This window comes from Sinohyriopsis cumingii, chromosome 2 (genome assembly GCF_028554795.1).
Source record: "Sinohyriopsis cumingii isolate HCF-2022 chromosome 2, ASM2855479v2, whole genome shotgun sequence".
NCBI lineage: Eukaryota > Metazoa > Mollusca > Bivalvia > Unionida > Unionidae > Sinohyriopsis > Sinohyriopsis cumingii.
Genome location: NC_142962.1, coordinates 74,002,520 through 74,021,948, shown reverse-complemented (window position 1 = coordinate 74,021,948; position 19,429 = coordinate 74,002,520). Strand labels below are relative to the sequence as shown.

Below are 19,429 nucleotides of genomic sequence, written 5' to 3'. Positions count from 1 at the left end.
CAGCAGCACAAGTTGGTCATGTGGTGCCGAGGCAAATGGAGTAAAGTGCCTTGCCCAAGGACACTCCAAAGTAGCTGACAAGTCTGGTTCTTAAAACTCCAGTAAATCCAAACTCTTACAATTATTCCTCTTAACTTGGAGTACTAAAAAACTAATCAACTCAGACTATATAATAATTCCTAGTGATTTGTCACTCTCCAAAAGTGATCATTAAAGTCATAGAAAAATTGACATATTTTGATAATTCTACGTTCTCATTTGATTCATGACTCATGGAAAGAATCATCAACATTTAATAAATAGTAGATGGTATTACTCTTCCCTAATCATTGTATGGTTTTGTTTTGTTTTATTGGGTTAAACACCATTTTTCACACATTAAAGACTATGCATGGCAGCAAGTCTGTTTGCAGGAGGAAGAACCACTAATCCATGAGAAGGTACTGGCAAGTTTTCTCGCATATGTTGGTTGAGCACAGATTCAAACTCATACACACAGAGATGAGAAGTGTGTATGATCTGTAAAGGTGCTTTAAACCACTTGGCCACCCCTTAATAATGGTATTTTTTAAGAAGCAGCTTGTGCAGTCCATTAAAATTGCCGCACGATTATTTATTTATCAATTATTTTGGTCCCACACAATAAAGTCTGAGGAGCCATCTAGTAATCATGTCATCTCTGTCAGTAGTTTAGCATTCACAGATAACTCTTGTTTGGAATTGATGGATTTTATTTGAAATGCATCTTTATATTGAGGAGACCTCAAGAGAGTTCAATTTTCAGCCTTATATTTCATCTTTCAGATGAGTTATGGCCCGTGATTGTCCATTTGCTGTTTAGTTTCTGCAGCATATATTAATAATGATTGTTGGATTGTAACCAAATTCGTCATGCAGCTTTCAGTGATGCTTCTTAGGTGTAGCTGTCAAGGGGAAATTTTATGTACCACTGTCTCAGTGTAATAATCAGGGTATGGGGATTTGTTAAACTTAAGGGAAAACTAGCAGTTTGGCTCAGGTAAATATCATCACTGCTTACTCAGTGTGCAACAGTGAGCTTTATTCTGATGAGGTCTTGAATGAGTTCAATTTCAAGTGTTCCACAACTTCATTTACAGGCATTATGTCCCTAGATTACCCATTCCATTGACTATGGTTTCTTTAGCATGGTTTGTTGGATTTCATCCAAATTTATTGTGTGGCTTTACATTTATAAGACCTCAAGTGAACTGGATTTTAATTATTCAGTAACTTGATTTACATGAGTTGTGCGCCCTACTTGTCTTTATTGCTGGTTTCCACAGCATAACATCATGCATAATTGTTTTATTTCAGTCAGATAGGGCATGTGATTTTATACTGATGTTAAATAAGTTCGATTTCCAGTATTTCATTTTGTCAGTTACAAGAGTTATGAACCCAAATGGAGGTTGCTTCTAAGTTTAGTTTCTGCAGCATGACTTTACAAAATATTGTTGAATTTCATCCAAATTTAGAATGCACCTTTAAGACCTTGACTAAGTTTAATTTATAGTGTTCCATGACCACATTTACAGGAGTTATGGCCCCTTGTCATTTTTGTTGGTTTATGCAGTTGATTTTTTTAAAAATTACATGCTGTGTTATCATTTAGAAGAACTTTTGCTCCTGGATGTCCATCTTCTAAATTTTAAATGACCGGATTATCTTGAGTGATTAATACTAAGATGATATGGATTGAGTAGAGATTTTCATGGGAGTACAACTTTATACAGACAAGGTTATCTTGAGGATTTACGATGAGAAACAAAATTTGAGAACAAACTTTAAATGAAAGTTTCAGTGTAATACATTGGTCAAAAGAGCTGCAACTTAAATCTTTGATACATGCAACACAAATGCATTGAGTCTTGTAAGTCAGTTGAGTGGTTTTTATTAGCAACTGTTAAGAATACATGTTTGCTGTAAATCATAATTTTTAAGCTAAAAAAAATTTAGATTAAGAATGTTAGTGACAATATTTTAGTGTTGCACTCAGGCTGTGGTATTGTATGCATAGACAGTGAACATAGAGGGGGCTATCAGCAAATGGAACTAAAAGAATATCTTTTTCTTTCTGAGTTTTGTTATACTGTGTAAAATATTTTCCAGGTTCTCAACTTCCAGCATTATTTTGCAGTGACTGTCTTCTTGTAGTTTACAAAACATTTTCTGACTCTTGCAAAGACTGTGCCTTCATTTCACTCTACAGTGAAACTCAAATTAAAAATAAAATGCCAGTGGATAATACAATGCCCTTTACATGTAGAATTTTGCTTGAAAGTTAAAGGTGACGGTTTTTATCCATAATCTCATATTTATTATATTTTGCAGTTGTTTACAGAATATGGACGACTGGCTCTTGAAGCTAACGACAATGAATCAAAACCATTCCAGGTTAGTGTGGCCACCAACTTAAGTTTTATATGCTTTTTTCCTACAAGATAAATTTAAGGTTGTTTTGTGTTGATCATAATTGAAAATGTTTATGCAGTGATACATATCTTATTGCATGTCTGTGTTTTCTGAGGTGATAACAGAAATTCATTTTAATTAAACGTAGACTGGCCATTCAGACATGATAAACTGACATCAGGTCTGATTTTGATTGATTTTCAAGATATATCATACCTGTTAATGAGGTCATATTAAATTAAAAGTTGCAAATAAAGCCCCAAAACTAGAAGTCGTAAGAACTGCATATATGCTTGCATCTCAAAACATTATGTTCTGAATAAAATTGAAGAATTTAGCTTCCATTTATTTCATCACTGTTTTGTTGTTTACCTTTTTGTATTATTGTTATGACCTCAACCTGTGTATGGAAGGGAGCACAAAGTGTTGCTCATGTCCATACATCACATCACATAATTTTTATTTTTCTGCTAAAAAAAGTAAATTAAGAAGTACGAAATGGATTGAAACCAAATCTATTTCAGTCTTTTACATTAAGATGATCTAGGTATTCGAATTGTCATCATTTTAGGTCAACATTTAATGGCATTATAGCCCCTGTCTGACTTGGAACATCATCCTTCAGTTGTATCATTTTGGTGAGGGGTATCTGTTTTGTATTATCGCATGCAATCAAATCAACTTTGTTGACCTCTGTTTAAGAGATGATTGCATCTTTATGCAACAACATTTTGCAGCGTATTTATCTTACTTAATATAATATGTTTAACATATGGTCTTGTATTCCAACTCCAAGATCTTTATTTTGATACAGTTTAAACCTCAGTACATTTATTGATTGTTAATTAATTTTGGCTTTATTGTTACAACAAGTTCAATTCAGATAAGTTCTGTTGATATGCTTCGAGGTCACAGTAATGCAGATCTGCACCTGATGCATAGTCAAACATTGTTTCACTTTCATCTCACCAAATTTAGCATGATTAGCAATTGATAAACAGAGCAGAAGTGTCAGGAAGTTCATTCTGTTATATTGAGTAAAATCAAAGGGAATGCACTAATGATTATTCATTTGTCATGGGGTCACTTTAAGCAAGAGATCTTTATTACAAATCAAATGTACTGTTTGTCTGCATTACATTTCAATGCTACAGATCTGAAAAAGTCCTCATTTTGTGTTATTCATTAACATGCAACATGTTTTTATCTCCGCCATGCAAAATTATGTCACATGGATATTACACCTGAAGTGAAGAGAAAAATTCTACTATGTAAATAAAAACAATCTGTCTCTGACTCAGCTTGACTGATGTAAAGTTACAGAAAAAAACCCATCTGGGTTGAAAATGGGATGCTGTATGATTTCTTGCAATTCTGAAGAAAGAAGGGCAGTGGATGAATAAATCGGGTGATAGGTTAGAAACATAAATAAGCAAGCTGCTGTGAAAGGATTTTGAAAGGCCCTATACTTGTGGTTTACAAATGTAAGACCTAGAAATTGATCTTGTTAAAGATGAATTCTTAAAGACACAAGCAAAAACTCTGGGCAAAAGGGTGAATGTGGAGAACTTAAAATAGTCAGATGTTTTGCTTGATTTAAGAAAAGATGAGATGAGAAAACAACATTTATAGTGAGTCAGCATATGACAATGGTATCAATGTTAAATGCAGACAGAATTACAGGAAAATTTGAATGATGTGAAATAAATGACGTCTATAATTGTGATGATTATATCAGGTGACATTGAAAAATAAATAAGCAATGTGATGGTTATATTCTCATAATGGAGTGTTGCATAATGCTTAGTGTCAAGCCAGGTGATGGATGATAAAAACAAAGATTCTCTCACATTGATGCCATATTTCAGTGCAATTAGATGCGACAAACAAAATTTAGTTGTGATCTGAAAGTGTAACAGGTTTCAGTGTTTTCTGAAAACATTTTGATCCAGATACAGTTTGATAGTGGTACATACAATATTAAAGAAGCCTGGATGATGAGCATCATTTTCTTGGACTATCTGTAGTCATTTTATCATGTGATGTGATTGGCTGTACAGCATGTGTTACTTTTGATGGATGATGCACCTGGCCATGCACTCCCATCTATATTTATCAGTGTCAAAGTTCATTTGCTTTTACCAACCACAGGTGTCCGTATCAAACCATTCAGTGGAGGGATTATTAAAAATTTCAGGGCTTTTACAGAAATGTAGTTTATGTTTAATGTTTATAAAAAATAAAATCTGGAAGAAATGTCAAAGTAGCATAACATTTTATCATGACAGCTTGGAGAGGTCAAACAATAGACTATGGTGAATTGCTAGCAACACACTTGTTTTGATTGATGTTGAAATTGATAGATGATGCATCATGTGGTGGAGATTAAGTTAATGGAAACCAGTGAGTTAAAATTGATACAGATGTACTGTGTACAAAAGCAGTTGGTGGTGATGATTGTTTCACTTGTGAATCCATGTCAGCTGAAGGGTGAGGAGCAGGTTGGTGAAAGTGAAGACAATGTCTGCTGAGTATGAGGAGTAACCCATAGTTACAGTGCATGAAGCTTGCTGGCATATCACTTTTCTTGGAACAAATAATTAGACCTATTCATAATGGATGATAAGACATTTTAACGAAACTTTGCTGCAGTTAGTTTAAGAAGGCAAAAGCAGAGGTATATGTGTCTTTTTAGCTCAACTTGCCATAAAGCCAAGTGAATTTATGGTATGATCCTTTGTCTGTCATGCATTATCTGCTCAAAATTATTATTTACAACTTTTTTCTTTACTGCTGCTCAACAGAATTAGACCAAATTGGACAGAAATCATCCTGACATCAATCTCTCAGAAATTTGTGTAAACAATGCTGATATCAAATATCACTACTAAAAATATAAAAACCTTAGAACAATGTCTAAAAAACTGCTGACAAAATGTGACCAAATGGTACATAAGGCATCTTCACACGAAAAGTAGATGACTCATAAGAAGGATTTGGTGATTCTTACCTACTATGGTATCGTCAATTTTCGTGGGGCACCAATTTTCATTGTTGCTCTGAACCACAAATTTAAATTCCCAATGAAAAATGAGCCACATAGGATTATGACATGACACCCACTCACCCACCCCCGTTTTCTTACATTGTTTCATTCCTAGAGATTAACACAGCTACTAGTATTGATAAGTCAAGGCCAATACTGTAATCTGGTAATTAGATGTTAGCTTTTACATGCTTTTTTTTTTTTTAAACCTTTTGAAGCAAGAATTATAAATCATTTTATATTGTTTCAATGCACACGTTCAACAAGATATCCGATAGCTGTAATTTTACACTCACTGCCTTAAATCGATATGTGAGGTAAGTAAAGATAGAGAGAAAATAGAGAAAAAGCATAAGGTATTCAAACAATTGTAATACTGAAAATGAAAGAAAAAATAATACAAAATGACAGTATTTAAAAATTAAATTTAATACTTACTCAAATTGATCCTTCATTTGAGTACAACTTTTGTTGAAACATTTAAATCCTGAAAGCACATTTCATTTTATCCATGCATTTTTAATCAAAAAGAACAACAGTCCTGTAAAATACTATAACTATTTCTTGAAACACTATTATTAATGAAACATTATGTATATACACTAATTACAGCAGAGTATTAAAGCTCACACTTCACAGATTTATGGACAAAGCCACTGTTATCAACATCATGTTAGTCAAGTCTCATGGTACTCACAGATGCTTCTCATGTAAATAATCCCCAAACTACTCAATTAAGCAAGTCCAGCTTTCTCAAAACCACTATCTTTCACTCATTGTCACTTGAGCTACAATTATCCATTCAGCATGAATTGGCTTGATTAATGAGGATGCAAGGTTTACTGATACTGTGCACTGATCATCACCAGTAACATCTTTTTCTGTAATGACATCCATGACCTGTTTAGCATACCACTCGTGGAAGTGTGACTTTAATTCTTCTTTAATAACCGATTGGCCTAGTGTTGTTGGCTGCGTCACCTTCCTTTGATGTTGAGCACTCAAGCGAAAATATGGTGAAAGTGATTAATCTTGACAGGTGTTTTATTTGTGCTCATAGAGATGGAATTATTGTTTTAGTGTGGTTGGCTGCATCAGCTTCAACTGATGTTATTCATTTGGTTGAAAACACAGTGTAAGAAGTATTGAATTTGTCAGGTCTTTGATTTGTGCTCATACAGGTGGTAGTTTTGCTTTAAACATAAAAGTGACCGCCATTTGTGTCGGCATAGTTTTATTCTTTTGTATTCTTTATTTTGGGTATTTTTAGATGTTAAACCATGAAATTAAATACCTACTAATATGCAAACTTTCACAGGCAAAACCACGAATTTAGTACCCACGAAAATTACTTTTTAGAAAACCACGAAAATTGAGCCCAACAAAAATAAATGATACTACAGTAGTTTGCATTCTTAGAAAGAATAGTTTGCAGTTTAATCAGATAAGCAATTGATTGTCAACATTGTGGTTCAGGTATAGATCTATCTTAAGCACTGAGCAGTTTTTCCTCGGTGTAGAGTGGAGGTTCCCAAAGTGGGTGGTACCGTCCCCTTAGGGGGTGGTGGGATTACCAGAGGGTGCTAATGCTTCTTCTGGGTAAGGTATGGGATGTTAAGGATAACCTGGGGATGGGGTGGCCTGAAAAAGTTTGGGAACTACTGGTTTAGAGTGTGTGGTAGACGTTGAGAACTACTGGATTAGAGTGTGTGGTAGACATTTTTCTTTCACTTATGAAGTATTCACTTTTCAAGTTTGAAGGTCTTTAAAGTGCTGCTATAAATAGAAAAACTTTTAAATTACTTTTCTATAGCTACTCAACAGTGTGTGATTTGGATTTTTAACATAGCTTTATAAAACAATCGGTCATATCGCTACGATGTCTCAGTGTGGCAGTTTATAGTTGTGTCTAGCACTGGGGCATCATGCCACAGACATGTAGCATGATGTTCCACCCAGTCACATTATCCTGACACCAGGCCAACCAGTCTAACACTAACCTCTTAATGTTGAGCGCCAAGTGAGGCAGCTGTTAGTACCATTTGTGTAAGTCTTTGGTATGACTTGGCCCATTATGGAACTAGCGACCTCCCTCATCCAAGGCGAATGCTCTAACCACTAGGCCACTGGAGCAGTACCACTTAACAGAATATGATCAAATTTTAGAGAAAGCATCATGGTACAGATGGCTTTCAAATGTATGCGTATGATGTCAGTGTGGCCAGCAGTACAAAAAAAACAACTTTAAATGACTTCTCAGAAAACTTAATACATGTATTACTATCTGACTAGGTTTGTCAAAAACCACTCAACAGTACTTGACTAAGTTTTGACAGAAAGCAAAAAGGCATTGCTCACTTGTACTACAAATGATGCCAGTCTGCATTGAAATATGGCTCCTATTACTGCAAATTTTGAAGAAAAAAAGAACTGAATGAATTCTCAAAAACTACTCAACAGAATATAGCAAAATTTGACTGAAAGCAATTTGCACAAACGACTAATTTGTCATGAAATACGGCTGTTGCTGCTAAAAGCAGTAAAACTTTTAATAACTTTTAAACATCTACTTAACAGAATTAAGTAGGCACTCTTTGTAAGCCGGACCTTCAGATAGATCTCCAGCAGGGGAGTATTAATAATTTACCAGCGTCTTTTGAGAATTAAAAATGAAAAGTCCCACATTTTGTTAGCAGGCTTAAGGTTTCTTTCAGGCGAATTAGATAAAACTTTGTTTTGACAGGCCAGATGGGCAAGTTACTTGGAATATTGGAGGGGCCCGATCTAGATTTCAAGTTGCCCCCAGGAGTCAGGCTGTCAGATTTTTTGGGGCTGTCTCAGATGGCAAGGAGGCATTAATTCTCTTTCTTTGGAAGTCATAAACCTCCTCTGAAGGAAAGGGATCACTCTCTGAGTTGACCATTTTCCAGGCAAGAGAAATATTTTAGTGGACACCCTTATCCAGGCAGAGAAATTCTGTATGGACTGAATTGTCTTTGCACCAGTTGGTAGCAGAGTCACCTTGAATTATGGTGGAGGCCAATGATAAAGCTTGTTTGCAACAATACTGAACAGCAGACTACCACTTTATGTCTGTCCTTTTTCAATCCATAGTGCATAGGCAGTGGTTACCTTCTGTCTGAAGTGGGATTTACTCTTTACTTATGACTTTCCATCTTTTAGAATAATCACTCAGGTTCTTAACAGTTAGTACTGCAGCCCCCCTCCTTCAGAAATATTTTCTTCATGTTTGGATTTCAAACGTCATTCAAACTAGAAGGCAGAACTCTAAGGTTGATGATGCCAAATGGAAAGTATTCTATAACTGGTATAGCAGACAAAACATCAATCCCAGCTGCTGATTTTTATCTTGTAAATTTTGAAGAAAAGTTTGCCCAGTTTCTGCTATTAATGGCTATAGAGAATTCCTGTCCAGTGCCCTTAATTTTACAGTCGAATCCTTATCTTTCAGAACTGATATACTTTTTGCTCCAGAGGCCAGTTTCTTGCTCATTAATGCCACAGTGGGACCTTTTTTGTTTTCTAAACAGAATTTTACCAACTCTGACAAAAAGCATTCTTCCATAGAGGCCTTTCAGTTTTGGCAAATGACTGATGTACAATCAAATATCGATGAATTTGAAACAATTTCTGTAGAAAGCAGTTTACTAACCCAGTTTTTTGTGTGCAAACTACTATGCATTTGGCTCTTGGGTTGATATCAGCCAGATGAGTGATCTCAGACCCACTTGGGTCTATTATTTAAGATGCAAAACTTCAGTCACACATAAAAACTCTGAAATACAGAGCCCTGTTTCATGACAAAATTTGACTCGGGTGATGTATCTTTTGTAAATTTGTTATAGCGTAAATTATTTACAGCATATTCTGACTTCTATGCTTTTAAATACGTCCATTTGGAAATGTTTCTCTATTTAATTTTCATAGTTTCACTCTCGCTTTCTCTGTCACACTGATGTTTTTACAGTATATACATATATGAGGTCTTACGGTAAACTTGGTTTATCAGGTTTTTTTTACTTAGTGGAATTCTTCAGGTAAATGTGAGTGGACTGTCTAGATCAATTTAATATCTGGTTTGATCAATTTTTGTTTGCAGGTGCTTGAATTTCTTGTGAGAGATTGGAGTTTTCCATATGAATCTGCCTATGGGGAAAAAGGGGGCATGAAAATTCTCGAAAGAAGACTTCAGGTAACCATGCATATCAGCTGATTTATTATTTTCATAAATAATTTTATTTAGTTGCTATACCAGTTCAGTTTAGAAGAGTAATCAAGAAAGCAGTAGTTTGTAAATTTCAAGTTCCTGTGTTGTGTAGACAATGAAAGAATCTCCCAACTTTGAAATCATGGTGCACCTTTAATGTTCAGATGACACCATTCTTCCTTTGAGAACATTAGTTTTATTTGATGTACTTCCTGTTACTATAAAGTTAGATCTTGTCCCTCTGCCCTTAGCTTCCCATGGGTCCATCTCCACAAAATATACTGGCTTCCTTTTATAGCTTTTCATGTGCTGAAAAATGGTATTCAGCTGAACTCACAAAACCAAAAACCACCTCAGTTATTGAAAACTGCAAACTAGCTTACATATGCTGATGTCACATATCAGCATTCTGTATCCTATTTTGAGGAAGTAATGTTTTGGTTAGATCATTATATGGATAGCAGACATGTGTTCAACATAACTTGGCAACTCTCTTGAAATATCAGCAATGGATAGTTACATATGGATGAGACTTCATATTTCATAATACAGTAAAACTACATTCCCTCTGAATACTATTTTTAAACTCAAATAACAACCATGTTCTTGGTAGTTCCTGTTTGAAATTATTGCCTAAAATTCACACAGATTGTCTGGTTCTCCCAGTTTAGTTTTTGGGAGACCCGTGTTGAGGAGTACAATATATTTTAATTTTCACATTACTTCACAGGACAATGACATATCTTTCATTTTATTGGGTTCTTTTTCTTCTTCAGATTTCTGACAAGCAGCATCCAGAATTACAGCAGATTAGAAAGCACATCAAGTCATGTTTCTCAAAAATAAGCTGTTTTTTGATGCCGCATCCTGGTCTGAGGGTAGCCACAAATCCTCAGTTTGATGGCAAACTAAACGGTAGGTTGTTTATGATAAGGTAGAAATACATTCATGTAGGGACTCGACAAGTGTTTGAAATATACCTTTTTCTAAAAGAGGAATAAGTGTAAGTGTAAGGTCATGTTGTGTACATATAAAACAAGCACAGTGGAGAGAATATTGGCATACCTCTGGTTTCATGTACTGTGGCTGAAATTTCTCTATATGTGGTATTTGGGAAACAGCATGCTGCCTAAAGCAATCAGCTGATTGAAAGGTCTGCTCCTTGTTTGAGAAATGAACTAAAACTTTTCCACAATTAATGAACTTGAACAGTTTTTAAAATAGGAAAAATATATTAGACTAGGGTTAACAATATTAACTTCTGAACATAAAATATTAAAAAAATGTATTGGCTACTTTTTTTCAAATTTACCTTTGATGTCCATGAAATTAAAAGCGACCAAGGAGATATATACATCTGATATATAGCCAAGCTGTATACTCTGGAACCCATATTATACCTGTTTACAAAATTAGAGAGAAAATTTATTTGAACTGTGTGTAACAGTACCCAAGATATACAGTGTATTTGTTAAATAACCAGGTAAACTATTGGGGCAATGCTTGACAATTTTCTATTCTTTAAAGTAGTATTACTGTATAAATTGTCACAAATTGTATTTTGCTTTCACTTTTTCTGTTTGATTCAAAATCTAAACAATATTGAGCTTGTTTTCAATCTTAAAAGGATGAAAAACGTGTTTAAAGATGGTCACATACACAGGGTTTTCCTCATCAAATCTACATGTAATATGATCACGTAACAAATCAAAATGGCAATCTCAGTTGAAAACGATGTGGGAGTGAATGTTGATGCTTTCACAATAATTTATTTGATGATTAATAGATTATGTATTGATGATGCCAATGAGATGAAATAGTTTGAATACAGAGTAATGTACTTTCCTTGAAGTAAAGCGGTTTTTATGTTTTGTATGGTGCCTCATGAGACACAGGAAATCAGGATAAAAAGATTTAACCTTTGTTGGAAACTATGTGTCACTGTTCAACGGAAATGTTATTGAAGCAAGAAAAGAGTTGGGCGAAAAAACGTGAATAATTTTCCATAGTGATGCTGAAGGGTGATTTGCACTTTCAGATATTGAGTCTGCCTTCAAAGAACAGCTCAGAACGTTTGTGCCAAGTTTGTTGTCAGCTGAAAACCTTGTGGTTAAAGAGATAAATGGACAGCAGATTACTTGCAGAGAATTGGTGGAATACTTCAAGGTACTTTTATATCTATATCAATTTGTATTCTTAGGTTTTTTAATTACTACAATATTAGAAGTGTGTTATATTTTGTACCAGAATAATTTTGTAGAATAATATGTAATTCAGGTTCTTGATAGTATTGCTTTCGTACTGGATCTTTGATTATGATTTAATTTGTCCAGTGTTTTTGGATCGATTTTAGATGTTGCATGAGTGAGTGATTGTTGCTCAGTTGACATGCATTCATCATTGAGTCACATTATCTAAGTATTTCGTACAGCACAAAACAATTTGAAAAATTTGGAGTCACTGCCTGAGGACTTTGTTGTTAGTTGTGGCATTGATGTGTATGTTATGTAGCGAGTCCCACTGGTTTGAATGCTCAGTTTTTCTTATGCCTGTCATAAGGTGGATCTTACTATGTTACAATATTGTCCATCCATCCACCAGTTCATCCATTTGCATTTTTGAGCTTTCCACCATCTGAAGTTACAGGACTCTGGATGGCATGCATGTAGGGTAATAAAAGAAGCCTATTGATTTTTGTGGTCCAAAGGTCAATGTCACTGTGATTGAAACAGTAATAAAACTGGATTCCACAATAACACTAGTTTAAAGAAGTGATACATTATCTGCTATTATCATGTTTCTGCTCTTTTCCTGGCATTAGATCTCAGTTTTAGGTTAATATTCACGCTAAAACAATCATAATAAACATATCTGAGTCGGACATCTTCATAGTTTTGGAATGTCATTCTTTTCTTTTTACTTTATGTGGTATAACATAGTACGGGTCTCTGGGTGCTCAAAATTTTAATTAATTTACATGTAGTTTGCCATAATTTTAATCAGTCATGCTTCTGTGCTACACATGGCCTTTGCCCAAGACCTTACATTAAATTGTTATTATCCTGTGTTATTTTGTTGAATCTTGTGTCCTTGCTGGATAAATGGTGTTTCCATAATTTGATCCAGTTGCTGTTACTATTAGGATAGGTATTACCTTTAACATTTTTGTTCATTATGCCACAAGAAGTTGCCAAATGCAGCCATAAAAGGCTTCATGGGATGCTCTTCCCACCTGTTTTGGTGAGTACTTAATGTGATGGCATGGATGGGTGTTGTTTCTACACATTGTGGGCAGGCGAGGTATGAGACCTTGCAGATGGATGTCACTTTGTTTTAAGGAGGAAGAAAGACACTGCCTATTCCTCTTCTTCTTTCATGGACCCCTCTGTACCAGAGGGGAACCAGTTACATTTCATGGTATAAGGAAGTCACCAACAAGCCAGTCATGCAAGGGGTCAGTGGCACTTCCTAGTGTAAGGAGATTGTCCATGAGGGATCAGAGGCACTTCATGGTGCAGGAAACATTCCCTGTTGGCTGATCTCAGGAGGGATTAAATGCACTTCCAGGTTTAAGGAAGTCACTTGCACCTGCAGGTTTTGCTTTTTGGCATATCTGGAGTGCAGCCTTCAGCATCATGCACATCAAAAAGTTTGAGATTATCAACCAGTCATTGGCTTGTGGTTTTCCTTATACGTACATGACACTGGATTAAGTCATTGCTAAGCATCATGCAGGAAACAAAAATAATGGTCTCATGGTATTTGTTTCTACCTGTGCTGGGATTATTTGTAGGAACAGGGAGTAATCTGACTCCCATATGAAAACGGACCAAGTCAGTACAACCACCACCCCATTGTCCTTTGTTTCTGTTCAATTCCTGCAGGGTTCGGGACAACCACCGCCAACTGGTGAGTCTGGTGTCTCCATTCCCGCCCCCCCCCCCCCCCCCCTTGCACATTGGATGACTTTCTCATGGTTTCATTGGATGGCAGATCAGGTAGGCAATGGATTGCCCAATCACTTCTGGCTTCTTTATTGAAGGGTTTGTTGGGGGTGGTCATCATTAATTCATTTCATCATGTATTGAGAAGGGAATGCCAATCCACTTCATGCAGATGGAAATAAATGAAGATATAGTCTTCTTGTGCCCCACCAGTGAAACAAGACAATGAATTGTCAAATCTAGTGGACATGAATGAGTTTGAGGAAGCTCCAGTCATGTCAGAACATCATCTGGTGTCCCTGTATCAACCACATCTCCATCTCCATTCCACATTGGACAGATGACAGCAATGAAGCATGAACATTTGGCATCTGGAAACCAGATCTGTATGGGAAGCTTTCCAGATAATTGGACATGAGTAATCTGCATTCTGAGTATGTTTTCAGGAACACAGAAATTTTTTGATTTTTTGTTGCATCCCAGTTTGGTCATGGTAATGGGCATAGCTCTGAAGTTGGCACAAGGCCAGGAGGCATCCAGAAAGCAAAGGGGTTGGTCAGTCCCCTTGTCCACCCTGCTTACACTTTATTAAGCAGGTGTAGGGCAGATTCACCTGCTCTGCCACTCAAGCCTCCTTGTCTTGATAATAGGAGAGTCGAGAGTAGGGATTACCATGAGGATCTAGAACTGCACAAGGTGTTTGAAGTCATAAAACTTGCATACCTTAGTTGCCTTTGCTTCACATCGTGTCCTATTCTCAACTGCCTCCTTCAACTTTTTATGGTAGGAGTCACTATATATAGCCAATGAAACACACTCACTGTTGTTGGCACTGTCAGCTGAGCTGCTTCATTTGTTTACAGATGCCCTTTTGGATTCTTTATAACAGGATCAGATTATTGAGGGTAATGATGCTTAACCCGATCATTATAGTGACTTCTTGAGCTTTCTGAGATGGCTTATATTCTCTTTAGACATTCAAGATACTTGCCTACACATCCTCATCTTTTTGTTCCACAGGAAATTCCTGCATTTCTGTCTGGTCAAGATTATTTTTTTGGTTACAAGCTCTTCCATTTGTCCCAGCTTCCTTGCCCTGAGTTTATAACCTGGGTGAATTGGAGTTATAGCATTTCAAATAAAATCATTCAAGTTACCCATGCTCCAGTATTTAAACAAGTGATTGATACACAATTTTCTCAGATATGTATTACTCGTATGCCTTTAACTCCTTTGGAAGACAGGGACTTGTCTTGGCTTAATCTACAACCAGGAGAAGTCGGATCTGATTCCTTCTCAGAATTTCACTGATGTGGGGATGAATTTCCTTACACATCAGGAAAACAGCACTTCCAGCTGCATGGAGGCTCTCAAATCATCAGCCCCCCATCAGATCATTAACAGTGGGATTCAGCCTAAAATCACTTGGTGCTAAATCAATGATGTATGGAAAATGTGAGAAAGTTTGGATGCTGTGCTCCACCACAAAGTCTGTCACAACAGCGGATTTATGTGTCATGGAATAGATGGGTAGTTCAATAATGTTCACAGTTTGTGGCATCCCTTTGAGAGCATAAAAATGTACAGTTACACTAGTAGAGTCAAGCGCATGTACCTGGAGGACTGGTCCTTTTGCATTGAAAAATAGTGTATATAAAACTTTTGACAGTCAGATTTTGATGTGCAATTTGTGTTCTCCGCTAGTTTTCTCTTATCCAGACTTTATTATTTTCACTTACCAGACTCGGAAAAGTAAATCCATGTTTGATTACCTGTGACATTCTCATTCAAAACACTGTAGTCACTCTTTTCATATTTGGCAGGTAGCTGTTTGGTGATTCCAACCCAAGTTGGTTTTCAATCAGCTGTCAGCAAGTGCAGAACCCATCTAGCACAAACCTTTCAATTTCAAATGGTTCTTCAGTATATGAAAAACAACTGTATTCAGCTATGTATTGAGCATCTTTGTTAGTTGCCTTATTCACGACATTCAAGTCCCCCTTACCAATCGCAGACAAAAGTCTGCCAGAACATTGGCCATCTTCCATGGATTCACAGCCAACTTTACAATGATGAAAACCCCCTCTAAATTGTAGGATACGACAGACTTATAAATTAAATCCAGAATCTATATCCAAGTTGGTTTTCATATCAAACAGTACCCTAAGAGTGCCTGGATTTTATAGTATGCTGTTTCCTCAGTGGCAGAATTGTTCTCTTTCTCCAACATTTGTACATCACTGTCAACAGTTTCAACGTTTGTACATCACTGTCAACAGTTTTACATCAGTGTCATTACCTAAGTTACATCAGATGCATTTATCTGCAGGTGGTTGTATCAGCATCAGGTAATTTTTTTTTACTGCACTTGAGGTATCCTGTGAACATTTCAACTGTCGGTTAAAAAGAAGAAAGTTTTATCCCAGTTTCCTGAAAATTCCTTTTGGTTAGTAGAGTGTCAGTCTATTTGAGGATCTCTGTTCAACTTTTGCAGAGAGGCGAATAAACCAATTAAATTTGTTCTCCAGAATAACTGAGCTAGTTTAAATCAAACTTGGGGAACAGTTGTTAATATGTATTCTACCAGAATTTGTCTTGTTTGAAACCCCAGATTAGGTTGCGGCTCCTGAAGCAACATGGGAGAAAACCTGTTTAAGATGTCTTTAGCATGGCTCATCCGTTTTGGATTAAGCATGTTAGGAATGTTCATATGCTGTTCCGGGGGCCCTGAGTGGCCAAGTGGTCTAAGGTGCTTTCTGTTATGAATCTCTGCCTTCTCACCTCTGTCTGTGTGAGTTTGAGTCTAGGATTTGGCTAATGTGGGTATGTGAGAAAGCTTGCCAGTAGCTTCTCGTGGGTCGGTGGTTCTTCCTGGGGTTTTCCCGGGTTCTTCCTTCACCATTAATACTAGCCTATCGTGTGCTGAAAAATGGCATTAAACCCAACAGCAACAACAACAACATATGCTGTTCCAGAATTGTATTGCAAGCAGTGGTGTGGCTTCCATAGCAACTAGGTGGAAAACCAAAAAATGATTATCACCTGCCATCAACTATAGCTGTTGTTACTAATATGAAACAAATGTTAAAGGACTGTTTTCTGTCCTGTTGGCCTTTTTGTATTATATTTTTTATTTTTTATCAAGACTGTAATGATCACTTTGGAATCCATCTGCTTGTCCATAAGGTCTCCTTGTCCATTGCACTCTAGTTTCATGTCATTGTTCAAAATTGTAAGCTTAATGGTAAAGGTTTTTTTTAAAACTAAATAATGGTGGGCTGGATAAAAAGATAGTCTCCTTTTTTATTATTCAGGCATATATCAAAATCTATCAGGGAGAAGAACTACCAGAGCCAAAGTCAATGTTGCAGGTAAAATTAACATTTATATACAAGCTAATATTTGCAAGGACCACTCTTGAAACTTCAAAATAAGTTTATCTTTAGATCAAGTTCAGTATATAAAGAATAAGCATGATATGGTATAGACTGTTTCTGTGTGCTTGCCTATGTCAGTGTGTGCATGTGCATGCGTGTGTGAGAGACCACTTAGTTGTTATAAATGGATCAGAGTTTACATGATAGTGGATTAAATTTTGGTGAGTTTACAATTTGGATTGGGGAAAATAAAATCTTAACATGAATATCAAAAGGCCATAGCTCATGTTCACTTTCTCTAAATAAAGTGTAAATGACTGTATAATGATGACATGTGCTTAGTCATTTTTCATACGAAATTCTTAAAACTAATACAGTTAGCACGATGATGGCACATAAAACACTTATATTCTCAAACAAATCAGATTTTTTTAAAAATGAGCTGAAAGATTTGGGACAATCATGTGCATGTGCTCTTGTTTTTCCTCCAGGCAACAGCAGAGGCCAATAACCTTTCAGCAGTTTCCGGTGCCAAAATCCTTTACAACAGGGAGATGGAAGAGGTATTGTGAATTACTTTAAATTCATGGGGTACCGTCTTTCATGATTTTCATGGGCAAGGTAGACCTTGAATTTAAAATCAGAACAAAATAGGAACCAAGCAGATATTCAAAGCATACTCCACCTCTCGAACAGCTACTACAGTGACTACTTCTACTGCTATTGATACTTCTATAGAAACAAAAGTAATTAATTTTAATAGTGTCTGTGGAATAGTATTACCCCACCCCCACCCCCACAATTTTATCCAGGGGTGAAAAACTTGATCAAAACCAAAATCAAGCAATGTAGAAGACTTACCATCCCATCGAGCAATTTGCACTCCAAGGATATGAACTCTTCCATGTAACACTGAAACTTGTGTTTTGCATGTGATGATCTACTTGTGTAAATTCCTGCATCTGAATCAGACTCACCTATCTCAGACAACCTTCTTAGCCAGGGCAGCATTGAGTAATTTCCCTTTTTTTTTTTTTTGTTTTGTAGGTTCTATGTCAGTTCATTCAAAACAGGCATTAAGAATCAGCTTAACGTAAAATTGGTGTCTCTGATTCAGGTCTACATTTATGCTAAGTGTTCACAATGAAAAACATTCCCCTCTATTCCAATTACTGATGTGTGGATGGGAGTGAGGGTATACTACTGTATTACATTGTTGTATACTGTTTTATCATATATTTTTTTTAATGATCAATCCCCAAAATTATGTACCAATGAATATGTATTTGATTTAAACCAAACTACAAAATTTTATGTCCATGAATATAAGGTATTTTATGATTGTTGATTAAACGTAAGGTTTATTTTCAAAACATGCTGTGGTGCACACTTAGGACATGATGATAGAGAACATAGGAGTTTGCACTAAAATCAGCATATAATTGTGTTGTATAGTACGTGCATCTTTCAGAGGTTGAATGTCCATTCTTGCTCCAGAGATCTCAGAAACGCTTAATTACGCATTATTGGATGCCAAATTTTGATCTGGGACGCAGAAAATCACTGAGGCATGAATCCTCTGTGCACATGTAATAGGTGCGTGGCAAAATTCAAAGACTTGCCAGTTCTGCTTGATTGACCATTAACCCTTTTCTGAGTAAGGTAGCAACTGTCAATTTCCTGCATGATATCCTTTGATGATAAAACATACAAACTTGTATTTTGAGATAAGAATCAGTGATCTGGATATTTATTAACTGCCTCTTGTACACTATTTCGTCATAAAATTTGTTTGAAACTAAGTGAACCAGTAGGCCTAACGGGAAATAATGGTGGACTTTGCTAAGTCTGGGATGTACCAGTTTATTAGATTGTCTGTTTTCTTAAATCATCAGGCAGATATATTCAGAAAAAAATATACAAATCATTGAAACCAAAGCCTAGGTATTATTTGCAAAATGCAAATTATGTAGGCCAGAAACATATGGGACAATGCTATGTTGTGGAATTCGTGAGATGCGCTTTAAGGTCTAAGCTGTTTTTTTACTTGACATGTATTTGCGAAAATACGGTAGAAAACAGAAAATCACATACTATTTATTTGCCTTAAATTTCTACAAGTACATATACAAATAAATCATAAATTTGCAATCCTGTCAATGGACTGTTGTAATGAAGCTCAGGGATGGTCCTGGCTTTCAAAAAGCTGTCGCCAAAATAATCGCCAACCTCAATATTTTGTCGCCAATTTTCAAAAAGTGTCGCCAAAAAAAGTAGTGTACATTTTTCCAAGTGTTAATTTAGTCTATTAATGTAACAGGCAATGAAAATGACAAAAGATGGATTAGTTAATACTTTAATTACAACAAGCATTAACAAAATGTTACAAAGTGTTACATGA

At 36.0% G+C, this 19,429-nt stretch overlaps 1 protein-coding gene across 1 annotated transcript in view; it reads left to right on the top strand.

Annotated features, from left to right (window-relative positions):
- LOC149805181 (atlastin-2-like) overlaps positions 1-19,429 on the top strand; it is a 63,563-nt gene that overhangs the window by 14,428 nt on the left and 29,706 nt on the right. The window contains exons 6-11 of the mRNA XM_089948138.1: positions 2,353-2,415; positions 9,600-9,692; positions 10,484-10,622; positions 11,746-11,873; positions 16,966-17,022; positions 17,520-17,591. Of these exons, the coding sequence (XP_089804264.1) occupies positions 2,353-2,415; positions 9,600-9,692; positions 10,484-10,622; positions 11,746-11,873; positions 16,966-17,022; positions 17,520-17,591 (552 nt within the window). The remainder of the gene's footprint in view (positions 1-2,352; positions 2,416-9,599; positions 9,693-10,483; positions 10,623-11,745; positions 11,874-16,965; positions 17,023-17,519; positions 17,592-19,429) is intronic.